Genomic DNA, 20,940 nt, shown 5'->3' with positions numbered 1-20,940 from the left:
AGTCTTCATGATGAAAACCGGCAGCTCGGCCAGTGGTGACCACAATTGTAGACACATTTCCTCCATCAGTGACCTACCCCATGTCAGCCTTCTGCCTCCAGTTTCTGGGGCAGAGCAGGCCAAGGGCAAAAGTATGAAAAGGTTACTCATTATAAACTGAGAAGTGGAAAAACTCATAATTTTTAAAACATGTGAAACACATGTTTCCCAGGTAAGACCTTGCACTCCAAATGTCAGGCTAGAATGAATTCTTAAAGCTGAGTTATAAAGCTCTGAAAATAGAGTTTATAATGAAAATGTTGACAGGCTCTCGGAACCGCTATAGTATAGAAAATTTAATATGTCACCTTGTTTTACAAGATTTTACTGGCCTAGAAGAAAATTAAAACATTTAACATCTTTCACTTCACCAAATTGCTTTCCCCCTCTAAAGTGTGGGGCCATTTGTGGTGCTATTTCATTTATAAACATCCTTTTTATTGTTACCAGGCTGAACACATACATTCTCAGCTTTGCACTCACGTTTCCCTTCCCAAGCACTAAAATGCTTATTGGGACAGCATTATCGTGTAATCTTATTCACATTTTCTGAAGGTATGTTAAGTTGTGAGAGTTCTGATGGGGAAAGGGCTGAAATTATTTATGTAGCTGCAAAGGCAATATAACTCATGCTGATCATTTAAATATTTTCTATGAGCCTTTCAAAAAGCCTTTTTGAAAAAGAAACATTTGTCCTGCACACAAATTCTGAGGGAAAAAGACTTCAAAAAGATAGCTTAGTATTGAAGGAAACAAATTTAAACCCTCTGGCAAAATAAGATGACTGCTTGCATTTTTTCACATAAGCAGACAACACGCACAGAATGGGAGAAAGTTTTCTAAGTCAGTTACAGATAATCAAGATTTGTATGAAAGCACAGTTAGTAATCCAAGTCATATTATTAACATGACTCTCTCAACCCAACTAATATATAATGAGGGTAACCAACCAGTGTGCGGTTCATATGCCCTCCCAGAAAGAGAAGGGTCCCAAGGTTTGCTGGCCCAGAGAAAGCCCTTCAAAGCAAGGAGAGACTTCACTTAAGACTTTGGCTAAGTGAGAATTAAGAGATGTTGTGTTTCAACATCATTAAAGAACCAAACCAAGCTCTAAAGAGTTTGCCCATCTAGAGAAGTTAAGAAGGTATTAACATGATCTGTCTTCACGAAGTCATTGACCAGTGGAGGCGTCGTGTGTATGTCTGTGTGTGTGTATTTTACAAGGACATCGTGTGGCACGTTTCACATTATAATGGGAGGAAGCTCAGGTTACCATTAGTACAGGAGGATGGGGACTATGCTAGGCTAAGGGACCAGGTCAAGATTTCTAAAGATGGACGGCATGAATATATTCTTTAAGAACATTTTAAAAAGGAAGATGAAAGATGGAGCATGATGGATGAGAAAGGAAAACATAAAGGATGAAAAGCCGTGAGCATCAGAACATGCGTGTTTAGGAAACTGCTTTTGAATTGTGAGATTGGGATTGACGTCATGTGCACGCCATGTGTAAAACAGCCAGGGGGGAGCTGCTGCATAGCACAGGGGGTGGCCTAGACGGGTGAGGGGAGGGAGGGGTTATACACATACATAGAGCTGATCCACTTCATTGCATAGCAGAAGCTCACACAATATTGTAAAGCAACTATATATCAATTAAAAAAAATACAAACAAACAAAACTGAAGGGAAGTGTGGACAGGATCGCAGATGGGGCTAAAGGCACAGGCAGAGGCCAGACTCTGAAGAATCTTTAGGCCAGCAGAGAGAGTTCCTACTCTCCTGTAGTGTACCAGTATGACCAAATGCCATTTTGTACCTAAAAGTAGCCCCAAGCCATTTCATGAAGTGACATCTACTAGAAGCCTCCTGTCACACACAGCAGGAGAACAAGGGAATCCTAGGACTCACATGAGATGCATTTTTCTAGAACGCTGTAATAGGAGTCTCTTTTTTTTTTTTTTAAGTGAGGCAAATACTTGTAGCTGTTAAATAACAGTGTCTAGTCATCACTACTCAATGGAGCAAGCAATAGACTTCAGTGATATTTACAAGCTAAGGAGAAGTCAGTTGTATTTGCTCAGTCAAGGGCAGTAAAACAACACTGACCGCTGATGTTTAGGTCCAGGGTAACAGAATATTCTTGAATCTACAGGATCCATTAAAATGCTGATACTCTTTAACCTAGATGACATTGCTAGGTAGGGAACTAGAACAAGTCTTAGAGAACTTGTCAGAAATACGCAAAAGAGTATCCACTACATACAAAGTGTTACATATATAAAAATACATAACAAAAGGGAGAAAAAAAATAGAGACAATCCAAATCTCTATCAACATACAAATAGTAAATCAAAAGATACTATGGAGAATTAAAAACGTATGAGGCTGATCTGTAAGGACAAACATAGAAAAATGCTAAGCTATGCCATTAAGTGAAAAAAACAAGTGACATACTATTTATAGGATAATCAGATAATTTCATTTATGTTGAAAACAAACAATGGAAGAACTCCAAACTGTTTTTGCATAATAGCTGCACCAATTTACATTCCTGCCAAGGGGTTCTTTTCCTCTACATTTTTGCCAACACTTGTTATCTTGTCTTTTGTTAACAGTCATTTTCACAGATGTGAGATGATACCTTGTTGTGGTTTTGTCTTGCATTGTAATGATTAGTGATGTTAAGCACTTTTTTGAGTACCTGTTGGTCATTTGAATATATTCTTTGGAAAATGTCTATTTAAGTCCTTTGCCCATCTTTAATTGGATTTTTTTTGGGGGGGAGGGGTGGCGGCTATTGAGCTGTATGTGGCCCTTATATATTTTGTGTATTAACCTCTTATCAAATATGTGATTTGCAAATATTTTCTCCCATTCCTTGGGTTGCCTTTTTCATTTTGTTGATGATTCCTTTTACTGTGCAGAAGCTTTTCAATTTGATGTAGTTCCACTTATTTATTTTTGCTTTTGTTGCTTTTGCTTTAATCAGCAAAACAGTTTGGAGTTCCTTCAAAAACTTAGAAATAGAACTACCATATGATCCAGCAATTCTACTTCTGGGTATATATCAGAAGGAAATAAAATCACTATCTCAAATTGAAAAAAAAAAAAGTTTGCAGTGTACAGAGGAAAGAAACAAGATGACTGTTATTAATAGATTGAATGCAGTATCAAATAAAGATTTTTATAGAAAACAAACAAACAATGGAGACAGACTGTAGGTTAGTGATTGCCAGGGCCTGAGGGGAGCAGGGAATGGAAGTAATAAAAATATTCCCGGTTTAGAAAAGAGTGATTAATATACAAATAGTGAATGAATTACATACTTTTAAAAGTTGACTTTTATGGTATGTGAACTAGTTCTTCATAAAAATTAAAAAAAATTACATCTATGCAATACGTCTGTGTTTGGGGTGAGGAGGATTAAAGGAGACATTTACTTCATCTGAAACTACATCTTTCAAACCTTGGCCACTCCTGGATTGAGACTCAACTGGAAAAAACCTTAGAGAAATAGCCACATGTTAGCTCATAATGTACCCAATGCCCTGTGGGACCCAAAGGATGCCCCTAGAAGCAGTGCTCAGATAAAAAAAATACTAATTATGTTTTATGTCATGTTCCAGCCTTTGGAAATGAATTCTCTTTGCAAGAGGAGTCACAAAAATCTAATCCAATAAAATCAACCAGCACTGAAACTTAATGTTGAAGCTATATAGGCTTTATTAATCTTTAAAACACTTTCTTATATAGATTCCTAGTTGGTGAAATGTTCCAGGTAAAAAAAAAAAAAAATCTCAGCAAATGAAACCTCATGAATAGCCCTTTTAAAGGTAGTAAAGATTCAGGTTACAATTTAACAAAGGACAAATATATTTTTTAATAAAATAAACTTTTTATCCATGTGTCTAATAGGAAAACAAATTAGAGGGAATACAAATCAAACAGATTTTATAACTTTAAAACTACTTTAAAAAAAAGACAACAAGAGCAAAAAACCAAGAAACAGGCCTAAAATGAAGTCACTTGTGTTAACCACACACATTTAACAGTCCGTCTGAATTACTCAGTCAGCATTAGTAAAATAATCTGCCTAACAGACCCCTAGGGCTTCCCAGGCGGTGCTAGAGGGAAAGAACCTGCCTGTCATGCAGGATACATAAGAGACTCGGGTTCAGTTCCTGGGTTGGGAAGATCCCCTGGAGGAGGAAACGGCAAACCACTCCAATATTCTTGCCTGGAGAATCCCATGGACAGAGGAGCCTGGTGGGCTACAGCTCATGGGGTCGCAAAGACTTGGACACGACAGAGCAACTAACACACACTTCCTCCAAAGGAAAACAACCTTGCCTGAGACAATCCACTCTTCGCTAGAAATTTCCTTTTCCCTCCACTTCTGCCTATAAGGCTTTTTGTTGCTGTTGTTCAGTTCCTTGGAGTTCCTATCTGCTAGATGGAATGTTGCTTGATTCATGAATCATTTAGTAAAACCAGTCAGATCTTTAAATTTAATCAGCTGAATTGTGTTTTTTAATATGACATAGAGGCTTTGCTAAGCAGAGTCAACTAACTAGCAGGATGACTGTGTGTGCTCTGCATTTATGTCTAAATCTCTCTGAGTAACCTAGGTTAGAATACGGACAGGGTAAATTCAGTTGTTTAAAGGTCATAATGGGGGATAAATAGGTGACAGAATACAGATTCTCTTATACACCTACATCCCCACCTATACCATTATCTATAGAACCATTTACATGCAATTGCGCTGACCTGAGCCCACTAGACTCCAAGTTAGGCATACGACCTTGGGACTTCATCATCCTCTAGGAATTAGACCGGCTCTCTTGGGTTCCTGCACCTAATTCCAATGTGTGTATGTGAAGGTGATCTCCCACACCATCAGCGTCTCTCTGGACATCAATGGGTGTCCTCACAGTTCAACTGGATTCTGACACCTATCCGTCTGCGGGGAGACAGCATCGGATTCCACAGGTTAAGGGTTTGGTCCTGCAAGACGGTCTCCCTGCCTGCCCACTTCAGACGCCACTCATGAGTCCAGGTTGTTAACCGTGCTTCTGACTAAACAGCTTTATAAATCAGAGGTTCCTAATGACCTCCTCCTTGGGCTCAGTTAATTTGCTGGAGTGGTTCACAGAACTTAGAGAAACATTTTACTCACTAGGTCACCCGTTTATCGTGAAAGGATATGTGAGGAAGAACCAGATGGAAGAGACACATAGGGTAAGGTATGTGGAAAGGCTGTGGAGCTTCCATGACCCTGAGTCTGACTCTATGACTGTGACCGTGGCTCTGGCCCAACACCCCCACCTGTTATCAACCTAGACTTGCTAGGAACCTTCTCCTTTTGAGTTCCTATGAAGGCTTCATTACACAGGCAGGATTGATTAAATCATGTACATCAGTGATCGATTTGACCTCCAGATCCTCTCTCTACCAGAAGTCATGAGGGTGAGACTGAAAGTTCCAGCACTCTCTTTACAGGCAAGCTTGGTTCCCCTGGCAACCAGCCCCCATCCCGAATGGGGTTCAGAAGTCACCTCATTCACATAACAAAAGACACTCTCACCACTTAGGAAATCCTAAGCTTTTAGGAACACTGTGACATTATTGGGATAAAGACCAAATATAAATTTCTCCTTATAAATCACATTATCACTGTCCCATAGCTCTACATGGCTTTGTTACAGCTGGTTCCTTGGTATCTGAATGGCATTTAGACACAAGTCCCAGTTAAAGGCTGTGTGAACTATGCACTGCTTCTCACACATACAAGAAAAATTAATTGGAAAAAAAAAGACTGCTTTTCAGATGCTTTGGGAAGGTTTCCCAAACTGCCTTCAGTTTAAAATACTCTGACTTAAGGCAAGAGTTTTTGTCTTTTATACCAAGTCTCCAACCAACTTTCAAAATGTAGCTCTGAAAATACTGTCATATTGTACTATATGAGTGTGTGTGTATATATATATATAGATATAGATATATATACATATATATATGTCTGTGTGTATATTCATACATATACACATTCCCAATATATTGTGAAATGAGGAGATATATTCGGGATTTACTGTGATTATTTATTTGCTAGCCAAAATGTTTATCATTGTTTTGTTGCTCTTGTTTTATGCTAAACTCATAATGGTCCAAAACAAGTTACTGCTACATTAAGAATATATGTCTCCTTTTTTGCACACTAATGGCTGCCTAGTCACCAGAAATCAACTCTGATTTATCCTAATTCTCCCCTCTACTAAATAATAGGCAAGTTTAGCAATTATACAATAAATGACCAACAAATTAGATTATTGAATATGGAATATATATATATATATCTTATAAAGGTAGACCATTAAAAAAGCAATACCTGGTGGGTTACAATTGATGGGGCTGCAGAGTCGAACACGACTGAGCGTCTAAGCACAGCATACAGCGTGCCTTCTTCTAAAGAGGTAGGCTTTCCCTGAGGGTATCCAGTACTCTCACCTCTATGTATGAATCTTGATGGGAAAAGTCTAAGATGATTTGGGGACTACATATACTGAGATTTTCCATGATTTCTTCTAACTTAGTTTTTAGAACATTCCCTAAGTTTGAATGTTTCCTTACTCTGCAGAAAAAAACCTGCATTTTACAGAAGTATCTTCATTCAAAGATCTTTAGGTAACGCTAAATTTAAATAACACATTTTAGCATAGACATAAAAAACCTAATAGGAAAAAAGTCAGTACCAGTGATAGGTTCATAAAAGTAAAAATGTTTTATTAAAGGAATCATCAATCATCATTTCATCAGAGATTTACAGTGATGCCACCTGGTCTATCTACTTTCTCTGCTTTGTCTTTGTCAGCCTGACACTTATCAAGAAACAACAACAACAACAAAACCCTCTTGTATTCCCAAGGGGTCTTCTAGAATTTAAGAGTTTTTGTGTACTCGGTCACAAAGAGTCAGACGCAACTAAGCGACTAACACACACACACACACAAACACAAACACACACCACTGTATTATGTTACTATTTAATATTAGTATCACTAAATAATATTACTATTTTAGATATTACTCCCTGATTTTTATTACAGTACCAGCAAAAATCACACCGTAACTAGCTTAAGCACGGAATGAAAAAAAGTGCTCTCAAGATACTGAATTTTAGGATGAATAATTAGCTATTTCCATTGTCCTATGAATCAGAATTCATAACAAAGGAAAGGAAATGAAAGGTTGGAAGATTTTTTTAAAGTTATTTTGTTGGTGTTTCTAATATAAAAAGCCCTGTCAAGTTTGCTTTTGTAATTTTTATCATGTAGAAGATGTCTTTCTACTTTGCATATTTTTTCAGTAATATATTTCTATATTAATTTTATTGCATAGTTAACTGACTTAGGAAGGAGGCAACTAAAAACCTACTCTTTAAAATGCAATTATTTAAGTTGAGGGTGTGGGAGTGTATGAGTAAGTAGGCATTAGGGCAATATTAGTGATTATTCTAGTTTTATTTGGCAATAAAACTAAAAGAAAATTATAAGATGAGCACATATACAACAGTTACTTACAACACCACAGTTCTTCCTTAAGTTTTCTTTCTAGCTCTTGTTTTAACCACAAAACAAAAGGAACATTTAGCTAAATGCAGATAATAAAGACCATTAAGAATTATGCAGTTAGAACAATGAATTTTCCTGCTTACCATTTGAAAATAAAAAATACCCCTATCAGTATAAAATCTAAACCTTTACTCTGTAACTGAACCTTCCCCCAAATAGAATTTTGAGAGCATTCAAGGGCACTGGGACAGGCTTTCCAACCTGCTTCACTGGGCGAACTTGACCTTCTGGGCAGGATCCTTATGTTTGTTTCCGTAGAGAAAAGAATATGAGCATTTTTTTTCCTTGCTGTTTCCTTTCTATAACATTTGAGTGGCCCGAGGCAATGTAGTTTATTCTCTCTTCTCTTAAGACAAGCTCCCTTTCCTGTTTTCTTTTAAGTAAAAACGTAAAGGTCAGGTTATCATTTCACAAAATGCTCCATTCTGCTGAGGCAATTTTAGCTTCTCTCACCATAATGTGCTTTCACTAATTATTTCATAACTCATTTAAATGGGAGGCATTCTGGAAGAGAATTCATCAAAACAACTCCTCAAGTAACTATTTTTTTTTTTTTTTAACTCAGGGGAATTTTAATTATAATGCCTGTGTTATTTAAAAGCAGAGTGCTACAATTTGCATCTTGAAACATCTATTGTAATAAGGAAGTAAAGAAAAATATGCTCCTGAATGAAATAACAACTCAAGTAAATGCAATTTAGTTGGCCTTTTATTTTCTTGATTTTCAAGAAACAGAAAAAAAAAAAAATGCAAATTTGGCCTGGATTATAAAACCACTTAACAAGATAAAAGATAAACAAAATCTTGCCCCTACAAAGATTATTTATAAGCTTACTTTAAAAATCACATATTCTCTCCATTTCAGGAAAGACTTATCTTGTGTTATTATTTAATGTGTAGTTATGATAGTGAAATCTTATCTTAGAACATCCAAATCATAGCGTTTTCCCATGCTGGAGAGGAAAAAAAAAATAAGTCTTTCCTTTACTCTTTTAGGTTCTTATGGTCTAAGAATTAAATTGACATAAGACAGATTAACAGGAGAATATAATAATTAATTCTGTACATATGGAAATCCCAGATACATGAGAATGTAAGAGAGCCCACATATATGAGAAGTTCAAACACAGAAAAGCAAAATGAGGTATGTATTCCATCCTGAGCTAAGGAATGAGATGCAAAACAGGGCTTCCAAGGACAAGAGGGTCAGTCACAGGACAATATGAAGAACAGACATTTGGTAATAAGATATCTGTCCTGCCATACAGATGGGGCCACTTAGATAAAATTTATCTCTAGTAATAACTCTTTTTCTGGGAAAAAAATCCCTAATTTAAATTCGTCATTTGTTAAGAGACAGAGAGGACTTTCTCTTGAGCCCACCGGATCTCTACTGCTTTTGTGGCCCTTCAGTTGCTAAGCTGTGTCTGACTCTTTTCAACCCCATGGACTACAGCACACCAGGCTTTCCTGTCCTTCACTATCTGCTTTTAGCTCAAAATAATCCATATGCCAAAAGCAACACATCTTGGGGAGGTCTGTTCTGAACCCCTACATCCATAAAGAATTGACATTTTCAAGGGAACAATTGGATAAATGGCATCTACTATTATTTTCCCCTTAGTTTATATTTTTGAGAGTTTCATTGATTAAAAAAACAAAATGACTGAGTAAGTGGGAAACTATTCACAGGATCCTTAACCCTAGTCCTTACTATAAAGTTCATGGAATTCTCCAGCCCAGAAAACTGAAGTGGGTAGCCATTCCCTTCTCTAGGGGACCTCCCCCACCCAGGGATTGAACCCAGGTCTCCCACATTGCAGACGGATTCTTGACCAGCTGAGCCACAAGGGAAGCCCAGTCCTTACAGTGAGAAGCAAAAGATAAGAGAGTCAGTGTGTGCCAGAGTTAGACAATCTGAATTCTAGTCTCTGCCCGTAGACAGTCACTACCTCTTTTCAGTTTGTTCTGTCATTTTGGTTATCTATATTTCGGAACTTTTTTGAGCATCATGAGGCAATGCATATAAATACACTGCATAAGGAGCAAAGTGTTATTTAAAAAAGCAAGTCAGTGGTTTTGTTAGGTAGTTAGAATAGGAAACAGGAGTCCAGAATGGCGGTGGCTAAAAGACAAGGAAGGGAAAAGCCCGTGAAAATAGAACAAAGGAAGGTCAAAGGAAGGTCTGAGGACCTGAGTGAGAACCTCAGGTAGAACAGCACTCCTGGCTAAGCCCAACGTGCATAGGGCAGGCCCAGGGGGAGGGAAAAACATTTAAAAAGAGGAGTCAAAAGTGCTCTCTCTCTCTCCCACGCGCTGGGGCGTTCTTCTCTTCCTGTCTTTGGGGTGACGGTCGGCAGGCCCTCATGTTTCAAGGATGGATTTTCCTGCTATCATCTAAATAAAAGAGCTGTTAACACTGAGCTGTAACACTGATTCATCTAAGAGCTATAACACGGTCTGTTTGAGACCTGAGAGCTGTAACACGGTCTGTCCAAGACCCGAGGGCTGTGACCCACCAAGGGCTCTAATGTCCATCACTCCAAATCTTTGTTGTGATGAGACAGAATTGAGGAGCATACACTCGCGTGACAGTTTCAACATCCAAGCTGTAAGTGCTTAAAAATTAACAAAAAAGGAATCTACTGGGGCACAAGTGCTCTATAATATATCCTGCAGTCAGTATTTCCTCACAGCGGGGAGGAGAGGATGGTCCCCATTCATCCCCAAGGGTGTGAATACAAGCAGAGGAAGCACTTAAGTTCGAACTCATTGGAAAAGACCCTGATGCTGGGAAAGATTAAAGGCAGGAGGAGAAGGGGATGACAGAGGATGAGATGGTTGGATGGCATCACCAACTCGATGGACATGAGTTTGAGCAGGCTCTGGGAGTTGGCAACGGACAGGGAAGCCTGGCATGCTGCAGTCCTTGGGGTCACAAAGAGTCGGACATGACTGAGCGACTCAACTGAACTGAACTGAGCTTCTCAGAGCCCCATGGGAGAAGTGGATGGGCAAGTGGTCATGTGAGTAGGTGGGTGATTTGGACAGTGACTGCGTGGTGGTGGTGTAATTAGGAAAAATGAGTAAGATGGTTCTTTCGTGATTATCCGGAGGAGCTCTATAGTGATCTGGTTTTCTTACATATTGGCATTATTTATTCTTTTTTTTCTCTTAAAGGTGAGATTATGTTAAACTCTCAATCTAGACCAACTCCTGTGGACCCACCTTAGGTGACCCTTTTTCAGTTGGAAGGGTATTAAGGAGGCTTGGTTGAAAAGATTGCCCCACATTTTTTTTCTCAAAAATGACAGCAGATATTGCTTGATCTAGACTCAATACAAATCATATTGGCTCCACTGATATAATAGTAGATCAACTTCTGAAAAATGAATTTTTTAGTCAAACTGATTTTGGCACTGCTGGCCAACAAACAGCATAGATTCAACCATTTAGAAGCTCAATGTAGTCTTGCCAGTTGGTCCTTATGGAATGCAAAGGCAGATATCTGATCCGAGACCATAGTATCTATGGCTTAGGTTTTGCAGCCTATATTACTCTCTTCCCTCCTCCCCCAAATATGTTTTGCACCATCACATGGGAATACTGAAAGCTGTCATTTCCTAGCAGTAATAGTCGTAACTATACAATAATAACCATTATTAAGTCCATATATACCATTTCTGCTATTGAACAGGAATCTACTCTGCACCATGGTTTTACATCTGAGATATTATTATTTGAAAGCCTCACAGCCTTAGGAGGTAGATTATTATAATGTCTGTTTTACAGAGGAGAATCCATACGCTCAGATAGCTGATAGCCTATGGCACAGGAAAGACATGCCTGCCCAGATGCAAGCTCATCTTGAATATTATAGGAAGAAATAAGGAAGCTGGCACATGCTTTCTATTTTCTCAAGTAGCCTATGAATATCCCAGTATAGTCCATCTTCTAATACTTAATTAACTTGTAGACTATTGAGATATCAATCAACTTGATATCAAACAATCAATCAAACTCTTCCCATCAAGAGCAGGGACAACAAACAGGCAAATTTAACTAACCACGTCAAGTTCAGTAACAAAGAAGTGGAAGAAGAAGAAAGGGAAGAAGACGGCATTGGCCAAAAATTATCCACAGATGGTAGAAAATCCCACATCTTCACTGGTAAAACAAATATCTACTGAAAAACTACTAAACATGTCCAATGATTTTCTAGGTACTGAATGAAAAGAATAGGAGGAGAAGTTATATAAACAAAGTCTGGCTCTGCTTCACTCTCCAAGTGCTCTCAAGCTAAAGGTTCTATACAAGGCAGAAAAATACTGTACCATTTTAGATTAGAGCTAATTGGATACAAATACAATTCTCAAGTTTCAGCCAGCACTGGCCAAGTTGCATTCAAACAGAGATTTAATATCCCAGGCATTCCTTATTGATAGAATTCACAATTCCCAGAAATACTGACAGGCAGTAGCCCCTTACACTGAGATGTTTAACAGGATGTCGAATGGGTTGGTAGCATTTCACTTCTCTTTCTTAGTCTCCCTTTCTCTCCAGCTAAGTGTGCATTCAGGGCTTAAAGAGCACTTGAGAAGTTACTAAAAAACAGAATGAATGGTGCATGGCAAGATCATTGCATAAAATGAGCTGATTGATTAAAGGCAGATTTCATTTGCCACATTTCTTTTTATCAAAAGACTTCGAGAAAGCAAAAATGGAAGAGAAGCATTTTATTAAATGGGCTCTACACAGCACCTGAGGGTAGAGAGCAGATTTTTTTTTTTTTCTCATTTAAAGCAAAGCTACCTGTTACCTTTTAGGAGTGACTGGTTTATTGACTGCTAATGCTTTAAAAATGAGATTAAATCAGGCCCATGGTCTTTATTATGGGGAAGATATATTCCCCTTGTGCATTCCAGTGGTTTGGCAATCTTAACCTCAGCAGACATAACACTGATGTATGCTGTGTTGCCAAACAGCAAGGTAAGTGTTTAAAAGGCTGTGAACTGCCTTATTGCCTTGAAATGATACAATCTAATATGAGACTGTAACTCAGTGACTGAATCTGCCAGCCTATCCTTGTACAGAATATGAAAGTCAAAAGTTGAAGTCACTTTATTTTAATACCTCACAGGGAAGGGGTTATTCTTCATCTTGCCATTGAAACAGAACATGCAAAACTGGATCTAGATCATAGGAAACAGAAACCACAAATTTTCAGGATATTTTCATTAACAGCACGTATTTGTGTGCCTTTTAGAAGAGGCATCAAAACACCAGCCTGATTCATTCAAATCAGCAGAGCTACCTTATATTGTGGGCTTCCCTTGTGGGTCAGCTGGTAAAGAATCTGCCTGCAAAGCGGGAGACCTGGGTTCAATCCCTGGGTTGGGAAGATCACCTAGAGAAAGGAAAGGTTACCCACTCCAGTATTCTGTCCTGGAAAATTCCATGGACTATATAGTCCATGGGGTCGCAAAGAGTCGGACACAACTGAGCGACTTTCACTTTCACCTTGTATTGTGGACAAATGACAGATGGAATCTTACTGTCTGAAAATTCTCAAATGCGGGAAAATCAAACTGTACCATTTTTGCTTTGTGTGGAGCACTCCAGGAAAGCAGTTTTTAACTTAACCTTCAGTACTTGCTCCGCTTTTCTTTTTATCTATATTATTACTTTTTAAAATACTTGGGCAATACTGCATGGTAGGTGGGATCTTAAGTTCCCCAACCAAGAACTGAACCCGAATCCTTACATTGGCAGCATGGAGACTTAACCCCTGGACCATTAGAGAAGTCCCTCCCTTTTCTTTTTAGTCAATCATCATTAACTTGGACTTTCAGTTCTCTCTACATTCTACGCTCTGCCAAACTTCAGCACCCATCCCTCAGAGATCCCAGGTGGCCGACAGCCTCAGTTTCCATGATTAAGATGCCACCTCCCATGGCTCTTGAGTTAAAGGAGAGGTTCTGTATCCATGCTTCAGTCTAGCATTGGTAAAGCAGGTGGAGGGTACCATTAGGTAGGTGACCAACTATTGTAGCTTTACCTGGCACTGAAGGAGTTTTCAGGATACAGTGCTAAAAGAAGGTCAGTCCAGGTTAAACCAGGATGGCTGACCATTGTATCCCCAGGGGAAGACCCTGCTTACTGGGACATCTTTGCTCTTGGAGAGTCTGCTCTAACTAAATATGAAAAAGAGTTCTTAGTGGGGAAAAGAAGTCAGAAAAGAGTGGCAAGAAGCTGAATTTACATACTTATTGTTTATCTATGAGATCTATTTTTTTTTTATCATCCTCTGACAAAAATCCCCCCTTTTTTTCCCCCAGATTTTTCACTTTTCTGCATCTTCACTAGAAGAGTGCACGGGGAAGTGGTGGCCTTGCCTGATGGTCCTAGCATATCTTATTGCTGAAAATGAATCCTCATTTGTTTTCCTGGATATAGAATACCTGCAGCCTGGGAAAGGAAACCAGTATAATTGACTACATTATGGTCTATTCATTTCAGTGACTAGAACTGACGATTTAGTTAGAAAGGAGCCCTTCAAACCTGTTAACCTACTTGAAGGCCTAAATTTATTTCAGGTTGGAGCCATTTGCCTTGTTTTGTGTCTACTATCAAAATTAAAAACAAAATCAAAACAGAACCAAAGCCCAACTTTTAGCTGAATCATTATTGAAACGAGTAAAAATTTAACTCCTCTCCCCACAGAACTCTTAAAAGAAATAATTATGAGCTCTCCTCTAACAAAAATAAATGAGGGTCCATCGACAGAGGAATGGATAAAGAAGATGTAGTACACACATACAAAAGAATATTACTTGGGCATTAAAAGGAATGGAATAATGCCATTTGCAGCAACAGAGATGTCACACTGAGTGAAGTAAGCCAGACAGAGAAGGAAAAATATCATATGACATTCCTTATATGTGGAATATAAAAAGAAATATACAAATGAAATTATTTACAAAATAGAAACAGACTCACAGACTTAAAGAATAAACTTATGGTGGCTGGGGGGAAAGAAGGGGAGAGATAGTTAGGGAGTTGGGATGGATATTTTCATCCCCTTCACTGTTCACCTGAAACTATCACAACACTGTTAATCAGCTATACCCCAATACAAAATAAAAAGTTTAAAAATAATAATAAAATAAGTGGGGCAAAAAGCAATATCCATGGATTGCAGAACATTCAGTACTGTTTCTCTCAAAGTCTACAACACTTCAAAACATATATAAAAGAAAACTCAGTTATTGAGTCAATACATTATCAAGTGTAAAGATATTTGGAGGCACTAATTAAATTTTTACTTTTCATTTAGAGATTTATATATTGTAGCCAACATAATTAAAATAAAATCCACTACTCTAAAGGCAAAAAAAAAATAACAAGAACACACATACACACACATGCACAAACTCCAATTTTTCAACATTCAGTTCAGTTCAATTGCTCAGTCATGTCCTACTCTTTACAACCCCATGGATTGCAGCATGCCAGGCCTCCCTGTCCATCACCAACTCCCAGAGTTTGCTCAAACTCATGTCCATTGAGTTGGTGATGCCATCCAATCATCTCCTCCTCTGTCATTTTCATCATTAGTCATTTTCATCATATTTCATTTTCATCATTAGTGATGTTGTAAATGGAATTAATTAGGAAATTATTTTTCTATTAATGTAAACACCTCCCTTCAACCTAAGTATTGGATCAACCTGAACGAAATTTTGTTTTGAAAAATCTCATAATGTCAGGTTAATGAGATTAACCTGAGATTTTTCTACTATTGAGATTCTTCTACGACTGAGATTCTTCTACTATTTTCCAAGTTAATTCAGAGAAAAAGTCAATCAAGACTATGAGGAAATAAATATACATGTTTTTACATTTTTTTTTCTTTTTCTTAAAAATATACATTGTTTCCGGAAAGATTAGTCATTTCTTTTCATTCTCAAAAAACGGGAGTAAAAAGAAGAGATGGGAAAAAAAAGAGGATAAAAAGGAAATATCCACTTACCTGCTACTGCAACTCTTGCCGTCCGACTAACAATTGACCCAGCGTCCCCCAAAGACGCCTCACATTGGTAAAGTCCCTCGTCTGGCTTATGGTGCCTGGAGTGAAGTATGTTTTGTATCAACAGAGACCCATTTGGAAGTTGCTGCTTCCTTTCGTCCATTCCCAAGGCGAGGTGGATGCCGTCTTTCTTCCACTTGATGACAGGGACTCCCCGGTCAGACTCCGCAGAGCAGTTCAGGAGGACATTCCCTCCACGCATAGTGACGGCATCGGAGGGTTCCGACAGGAAACGCAGGGATGTGAAAGACTTGATCTGGAAAGCTGGAATGTGAGAGCACAGAGAAATACGTTCACTTCTTCTAAAAGATCTCAGGAGGCAATCCCTGGCCTTCACAAAACTTTTTTCAGACTATCTGGGTCTTTGAAAAATGTGCAAGAATAAGTGAAATGTAAAAACAAAGGGGGACCTCCTCCTCGGTCCAGTGACTAAGCCCTCACCTTGCAATGCGGGGGTGCAGGGTCATTCTTTGCTCAGGGAACTAAGATCCCACATGCCCTGCGGCCACAAAACCAAAGCATGAAGCAAAAGCAATATTGTAGCAAATTCAATAAAGACTGAAAAAATAAATACAATTAAGGATGTTGTATTAAGGGAAAAAGTGTCCAACTGAGATAACCACAATGAATGAAACTATTGGTCCCAAAAGTAATAATATGAAAAATTAAGAATTTATAGAAAACTAGGCAAGGCTATCATCACATATCAATCAATACTTGAAAATTTAGAAGAGATTAATAAATTTTCTGAATCAAACTAGATTTTTTTTATTTTATTTTTTTATTTTTTATTTTATATATATTTTTAAATAAATTTATTTATTTTAGTTGGGGGCTAATTACTTTACAATATTGTAGTAGTTTTTGCCATACATTGACATGAATCAGCCATGGGTTTACATGTGTTCCCCTTCCTGGACCCCCCTCCCACCTCCCTCCCCATCCCATCCCTCTGGGGCATCCCATTACCCCAGTCCTGAGCATTTGTCTCATGCATCGAACATAGAATGGTGTTCTGTTTCACATATGATAATATACACGTTTCAACGCTATTCTCCCAGAACGTCCCACCCTCACCTTCTCCCTCAGAGTCCATAAGACTGTTCTATGCATCTGCGTCTCTTATTCTGTCTCGCATATAGGGTTATCGTTACCATCTTTCAAATTCCATATATATGCATTAGTATACTGTATTGGTGTTTTTCTTTCTGGCTTACTTCACTCTGTATAATGGGCTCCAGTTTCATCCATCTCAATAGAACCAATTCAAATGTATTTTTTTAATGGCTGAGTAATATTCCATTGTGTATATGTACCACAGCTTCCTTATCCATTCGTCTGCTGATGGACATCTAGGTTGCTTCCATGTTCTGGCTATTGTAAACAGTGCTGCGATGAACATTGGGGTACACGTGTCTCTTTCAATTCTGGTTTCCTCGGTGTGTATGCCCAGCAGTGGGATTGCTGGGTCATATGGCAGTTCTATTCCCAGTTTTTTAAGGAATCTCCACACTATTCTCCATAGTGGCTGTACTAGTTTGCATTCCCACCAGCAGTGTAAGAGGGTTCCCTTTTCTCCACACCCTCTCCAGCATTTATTGCTTGTAGACTTTTGGATAGCAGCCATTCTGACTGGTGTGAAATGGTACCTCATTGTGGTTTTGATTTGCATTTCTCTAATAATGAGTGATGTTGAGCATCTTTTCATGTGTTTGTTAGCCATCTGTATGTCTTCTTCGGAGAAATCTCTGTTTAGTTCTTTGGCCCATTTTTTGACTGGGTCGTTTATTTTTCTGGAATTCAGCTGCAAGAGTTGCTTGTATATTTTTGAGATTAATTTAAACTAGATATCTTAAAAGAATAATGGTTAGTGGTGGGGCAGCTAAGATCTGAGGATATTTCTATTTTTGCATTCTGATTATACTATCCATTAAATTTAAAAAATCCAGTCACACATGGTATTCCATTAATAACTATAACAGAAAAATCAACCCCAAAGAGGATGGGAAAAATTATTTGGAACAAAGCTCAGGTGAGTTTTAAATAGGTAAGAAATCCCATTTGCAGAAGCAAGACACAGTAAAGCTACCACCTAAAGTCACAAATCCCTGATGTATCTTAACTTCCATCCAAATGTTGCTCATGAGCTGGGAAGACTAGGTGACTATTATAGTTAGAATTTTTTTTTTTCATAAACATACATGAATATAAGAAATCAAAAGACAGAAGAGAAGGTTGTTTAAGAATCTGGAGGTGGTAGAACAAGTATAGTTAGTTTAAGTGCGTTCTTTCCAGGGCTGGTAACACAGCATTTGGCCCAATATTTGGTTGTTGAATCAAAGAATTGGATGAGGTCTTAGGAGGTCATTGGGGCTTACCCTTTGCTCTGAAAGGGGTATTCCTAAATCACTCAAGTTCAATTACTTTCTATTTCATTTTCAATGATCTCTGGGACTACGGACTCTACAACATCCCTCGGTACCTTGTTTTAATATTGAATCATCTTTAGAGTCTTAACTAAATTTTCTTGCTTCCATTTAATCTCATTTTGCTCTTGAATCACATTGTGTAACAATGCAGAGAGAAAACATCTTCGTAAGAAGAGCTCCTTATTCTTTTGAGGCAGCATTTAATTTCTTTAAAAATATCACCTCCTCTAAGTTATGTTTTGGCTTCAATCTCCCCAGGACAATAATCATTAGTTTCCTTAATTTTTCTGTGATGAGAATAATTCTTGTTGTACTTTGTGAAAATGTTTCAGTTTTTTATCACTTAAAAGTAGGCATCTAAATGCTTATAATCAATATTCTGATAAATGACGGACCCATACTAGCACCAATGGGCAGACACATTCTCAGCTTTGTATACTTCATTTTCCAGCGAAGATAAAGCTGAACAACTTCTTACTATTTCTCCACGGTGTTATCTGCCATGGTCCCACAAACCTATTTTTTCTGAACCTCACAGTCAAAATAAATCTGTTACTTTACTTATTTTGTCAAAATTTGCCCATAATTCATTGTCATACAATCATTTCATCCAACTAGGTCATGAACCCAAACAAAGCTGTACAAGTTTGCTCAGATTAATATAAATTGTAAGATAACAGTGAGCATTGTGTCAACCATAAATTATAATGGCAAAAATATCCCAAAAGGTACAGCCTGGTCCCCTCACTGTCCAATACAATCATCCTGCCCTCAGACTGTTTTAGTGTAATCAACATAATTATCACTGCCCATTCCTCTGGTGGAAAGTATTGGTATATTACAAGAGGAGTCTGGATATTTAATCCTTGGTCCTGGCTTTATTATTTAAAGATGTGTGACTCAAACAAGTCTTTTAAGTCTTCAGAAGTTCAGTTCCTTCTCTAAAATGAGGGTGTTGAACTAAATGATCTTTCAATTCAATATCCAGTTTGGAAACTTTCAGAAGTAGGATGGGTCGAAGATATTCATCATATGAACGCTGCTCTAAACATACTGAGATGCCAGCAGTGAACAGCCAGAGAGAGATACACCAAGGATGAGAAAGTAGAAAGAAGTTCTAATGTCCTTAAATGTCAAGATATTTCACTAGAGTAATACCTGCAATTTCCATACAAGTAGCATTAATAAGGCAGAAATAAATTTAGAATTCAAGACCAGGCAACGATATTAAAAAGCATTTATTGCTTTTTTGTTCTTCTTGGGGCCTATATTTTAAACAACAACCTCATGTTGAACACCTTATTTATGTCACAGAACACATAATGAATTTAACGCAGCTGTTTATGACAGCATGTTAATGAGCATATGTGCCCATTATCACAAATAAATAATCCACTTCATCTGAAACAAGGAGATTATGACAGTTTTCAGTGCTTGAGTACATAATTTAGGAAAGTTAAATAAAGATTAACTTTTTCTTCAATACAATTACCCCTGCAGTTGGCTGGCATTTCGAGCTTTTGCACTCCCGACAACAATTGCATTTTGAACATAGGAGCCTGGGATAAAGGTGTCTCACTGCTTTAAGCAACTTGCATTAGTTCCTTCACTTTTAGAAAAGATGGACATGGCCCAAGAAAACATAATCTGTTGAGAAACAGTAGGTTTGTTTTCAATGATCCTGGTTTCAAAGTTTCAGCCGATGTTAGGCACAAGCTGTCTCCATCTCCTTGCACAGGCTCAAGAAATGGCTCCTGATAATTACATCGAATTCAATCTAGGCTGCCCTCCCACCTCTTCTCATAGAACACTAGCTCCTCTCAGGGGGATTTGCCTACCAGTTATCGTCGCTTATGGGCTTCCCTGGTGGCTCAGATGATAAAGAATCTGCCTGTAATATAGGAGACCCTGGTTCGATCCCTGGGTTGGGAAGATTCCCTGGAGAAGGGAATGGCTACCCTCTCCAATGTTCTAGTCTGGAGAATTCCGTGAATGGAGGAGCCTGCTGGGCTGCAGCCCTTGGGGTCCCTAAGAGCAAACACAGGACTGAACAATTAACATTTTCACTTTCAACACTATCATATCTTAATGGAACAATTTTATCTGATTATTTTATCATGAAATCAACTACATTGATTTCATGCAGGAGCAGAGACAGAAAAATATTAAAACTGAAGAAAACAAATAAGTAGAAATAACATACAGAACTTGTAGTGCAAAGAGCTGTGGCAGGAATTTGGGCAGAGTTTGATGAGGGTAGGCTTCCCTGGTAGCTCAGCTAGTGAAGAATCTGCCTACTATGCAGGAGACCCCAGCTTAATTCCTGGGTCAGGAAGATCCCCTGGAAAAGGGTCAAGTTACTCACTCCCGTATTCTTGGGCTTCCGTGGTGGCTCTGATGGTAAAGAATCCACCCGTAATGCGGGAGACCTGGCTCAATCTCTGGTTTGGGAAGATCCCAGAGGACGGCATGACAACCCACTCCAGTACTCTTGCCTCGAGAATCCCCATGGACAGAGGAACCTGGCGGGCAACAGTCCATGGGGTCACAGAGAGTGGAACATGACTGAGCAACTAAGCACAGCACAGAGATCACCTGGGAAATGGGTGAAAGAGGTAATTGGAAAGCAAATGCTTTTAAAGAATCAGAATGAAAGCTACCCACTTTACAATTTTACAGAAGCTTTTACAGTAGAATAGCAATAACAAGAATTCATCCAGAAGAAAGCCAACTAGAGAAGTTTCTTTGCTGTG

The 20,940-nt window shown here is 38.4% G+C and overlaps 1 protein-coding gene across 2 annotated transcripts in view; it reads right to left on the bottom strand.

Moving 5' to 3' along the window:
* Positions 1-20,940, bottom strand: part of DCC (DCC netrin 1 receptor) — a 1,991,552-nt gene that overhangs the window by 786,571 nt on the left and 1,184,041 nt on the right. For both annotated transcript variants that reach the window (XM_081562140.1, XM_081562141.1), the window contains one exon: positions 15,702-16,022. In XM_081562140.1, coding sequence (XP_081418266.1) covers positions 15,702-16,022 — 321 coding nt within the window. The remainder of the gene's footprint in view (positions 1-15,701; positions 16,023-20,940) is intronic.

Source organism: Giraffa tippelskirchi, chromosome 14, assembly GCF_054371585.1.
Source record: "Giraffa tippelskirchi isolate mGirTip1 chromosome 14, T2T-mGirTip1v1.2.pri, whole genome shotgun sequence".
Taxonomy (NCBI): domain Eukaryota; kingdom Metazoa; phylum Chordata; class Mammalia; order Artiodactyla; family Giraffidae; genus Giraffa; species Giraffa tippelskirchi.
Note: the sequence above shows the minus strand (reverse complement) of the source record. Positions and strands in the feature narration are given on the sequence as shown.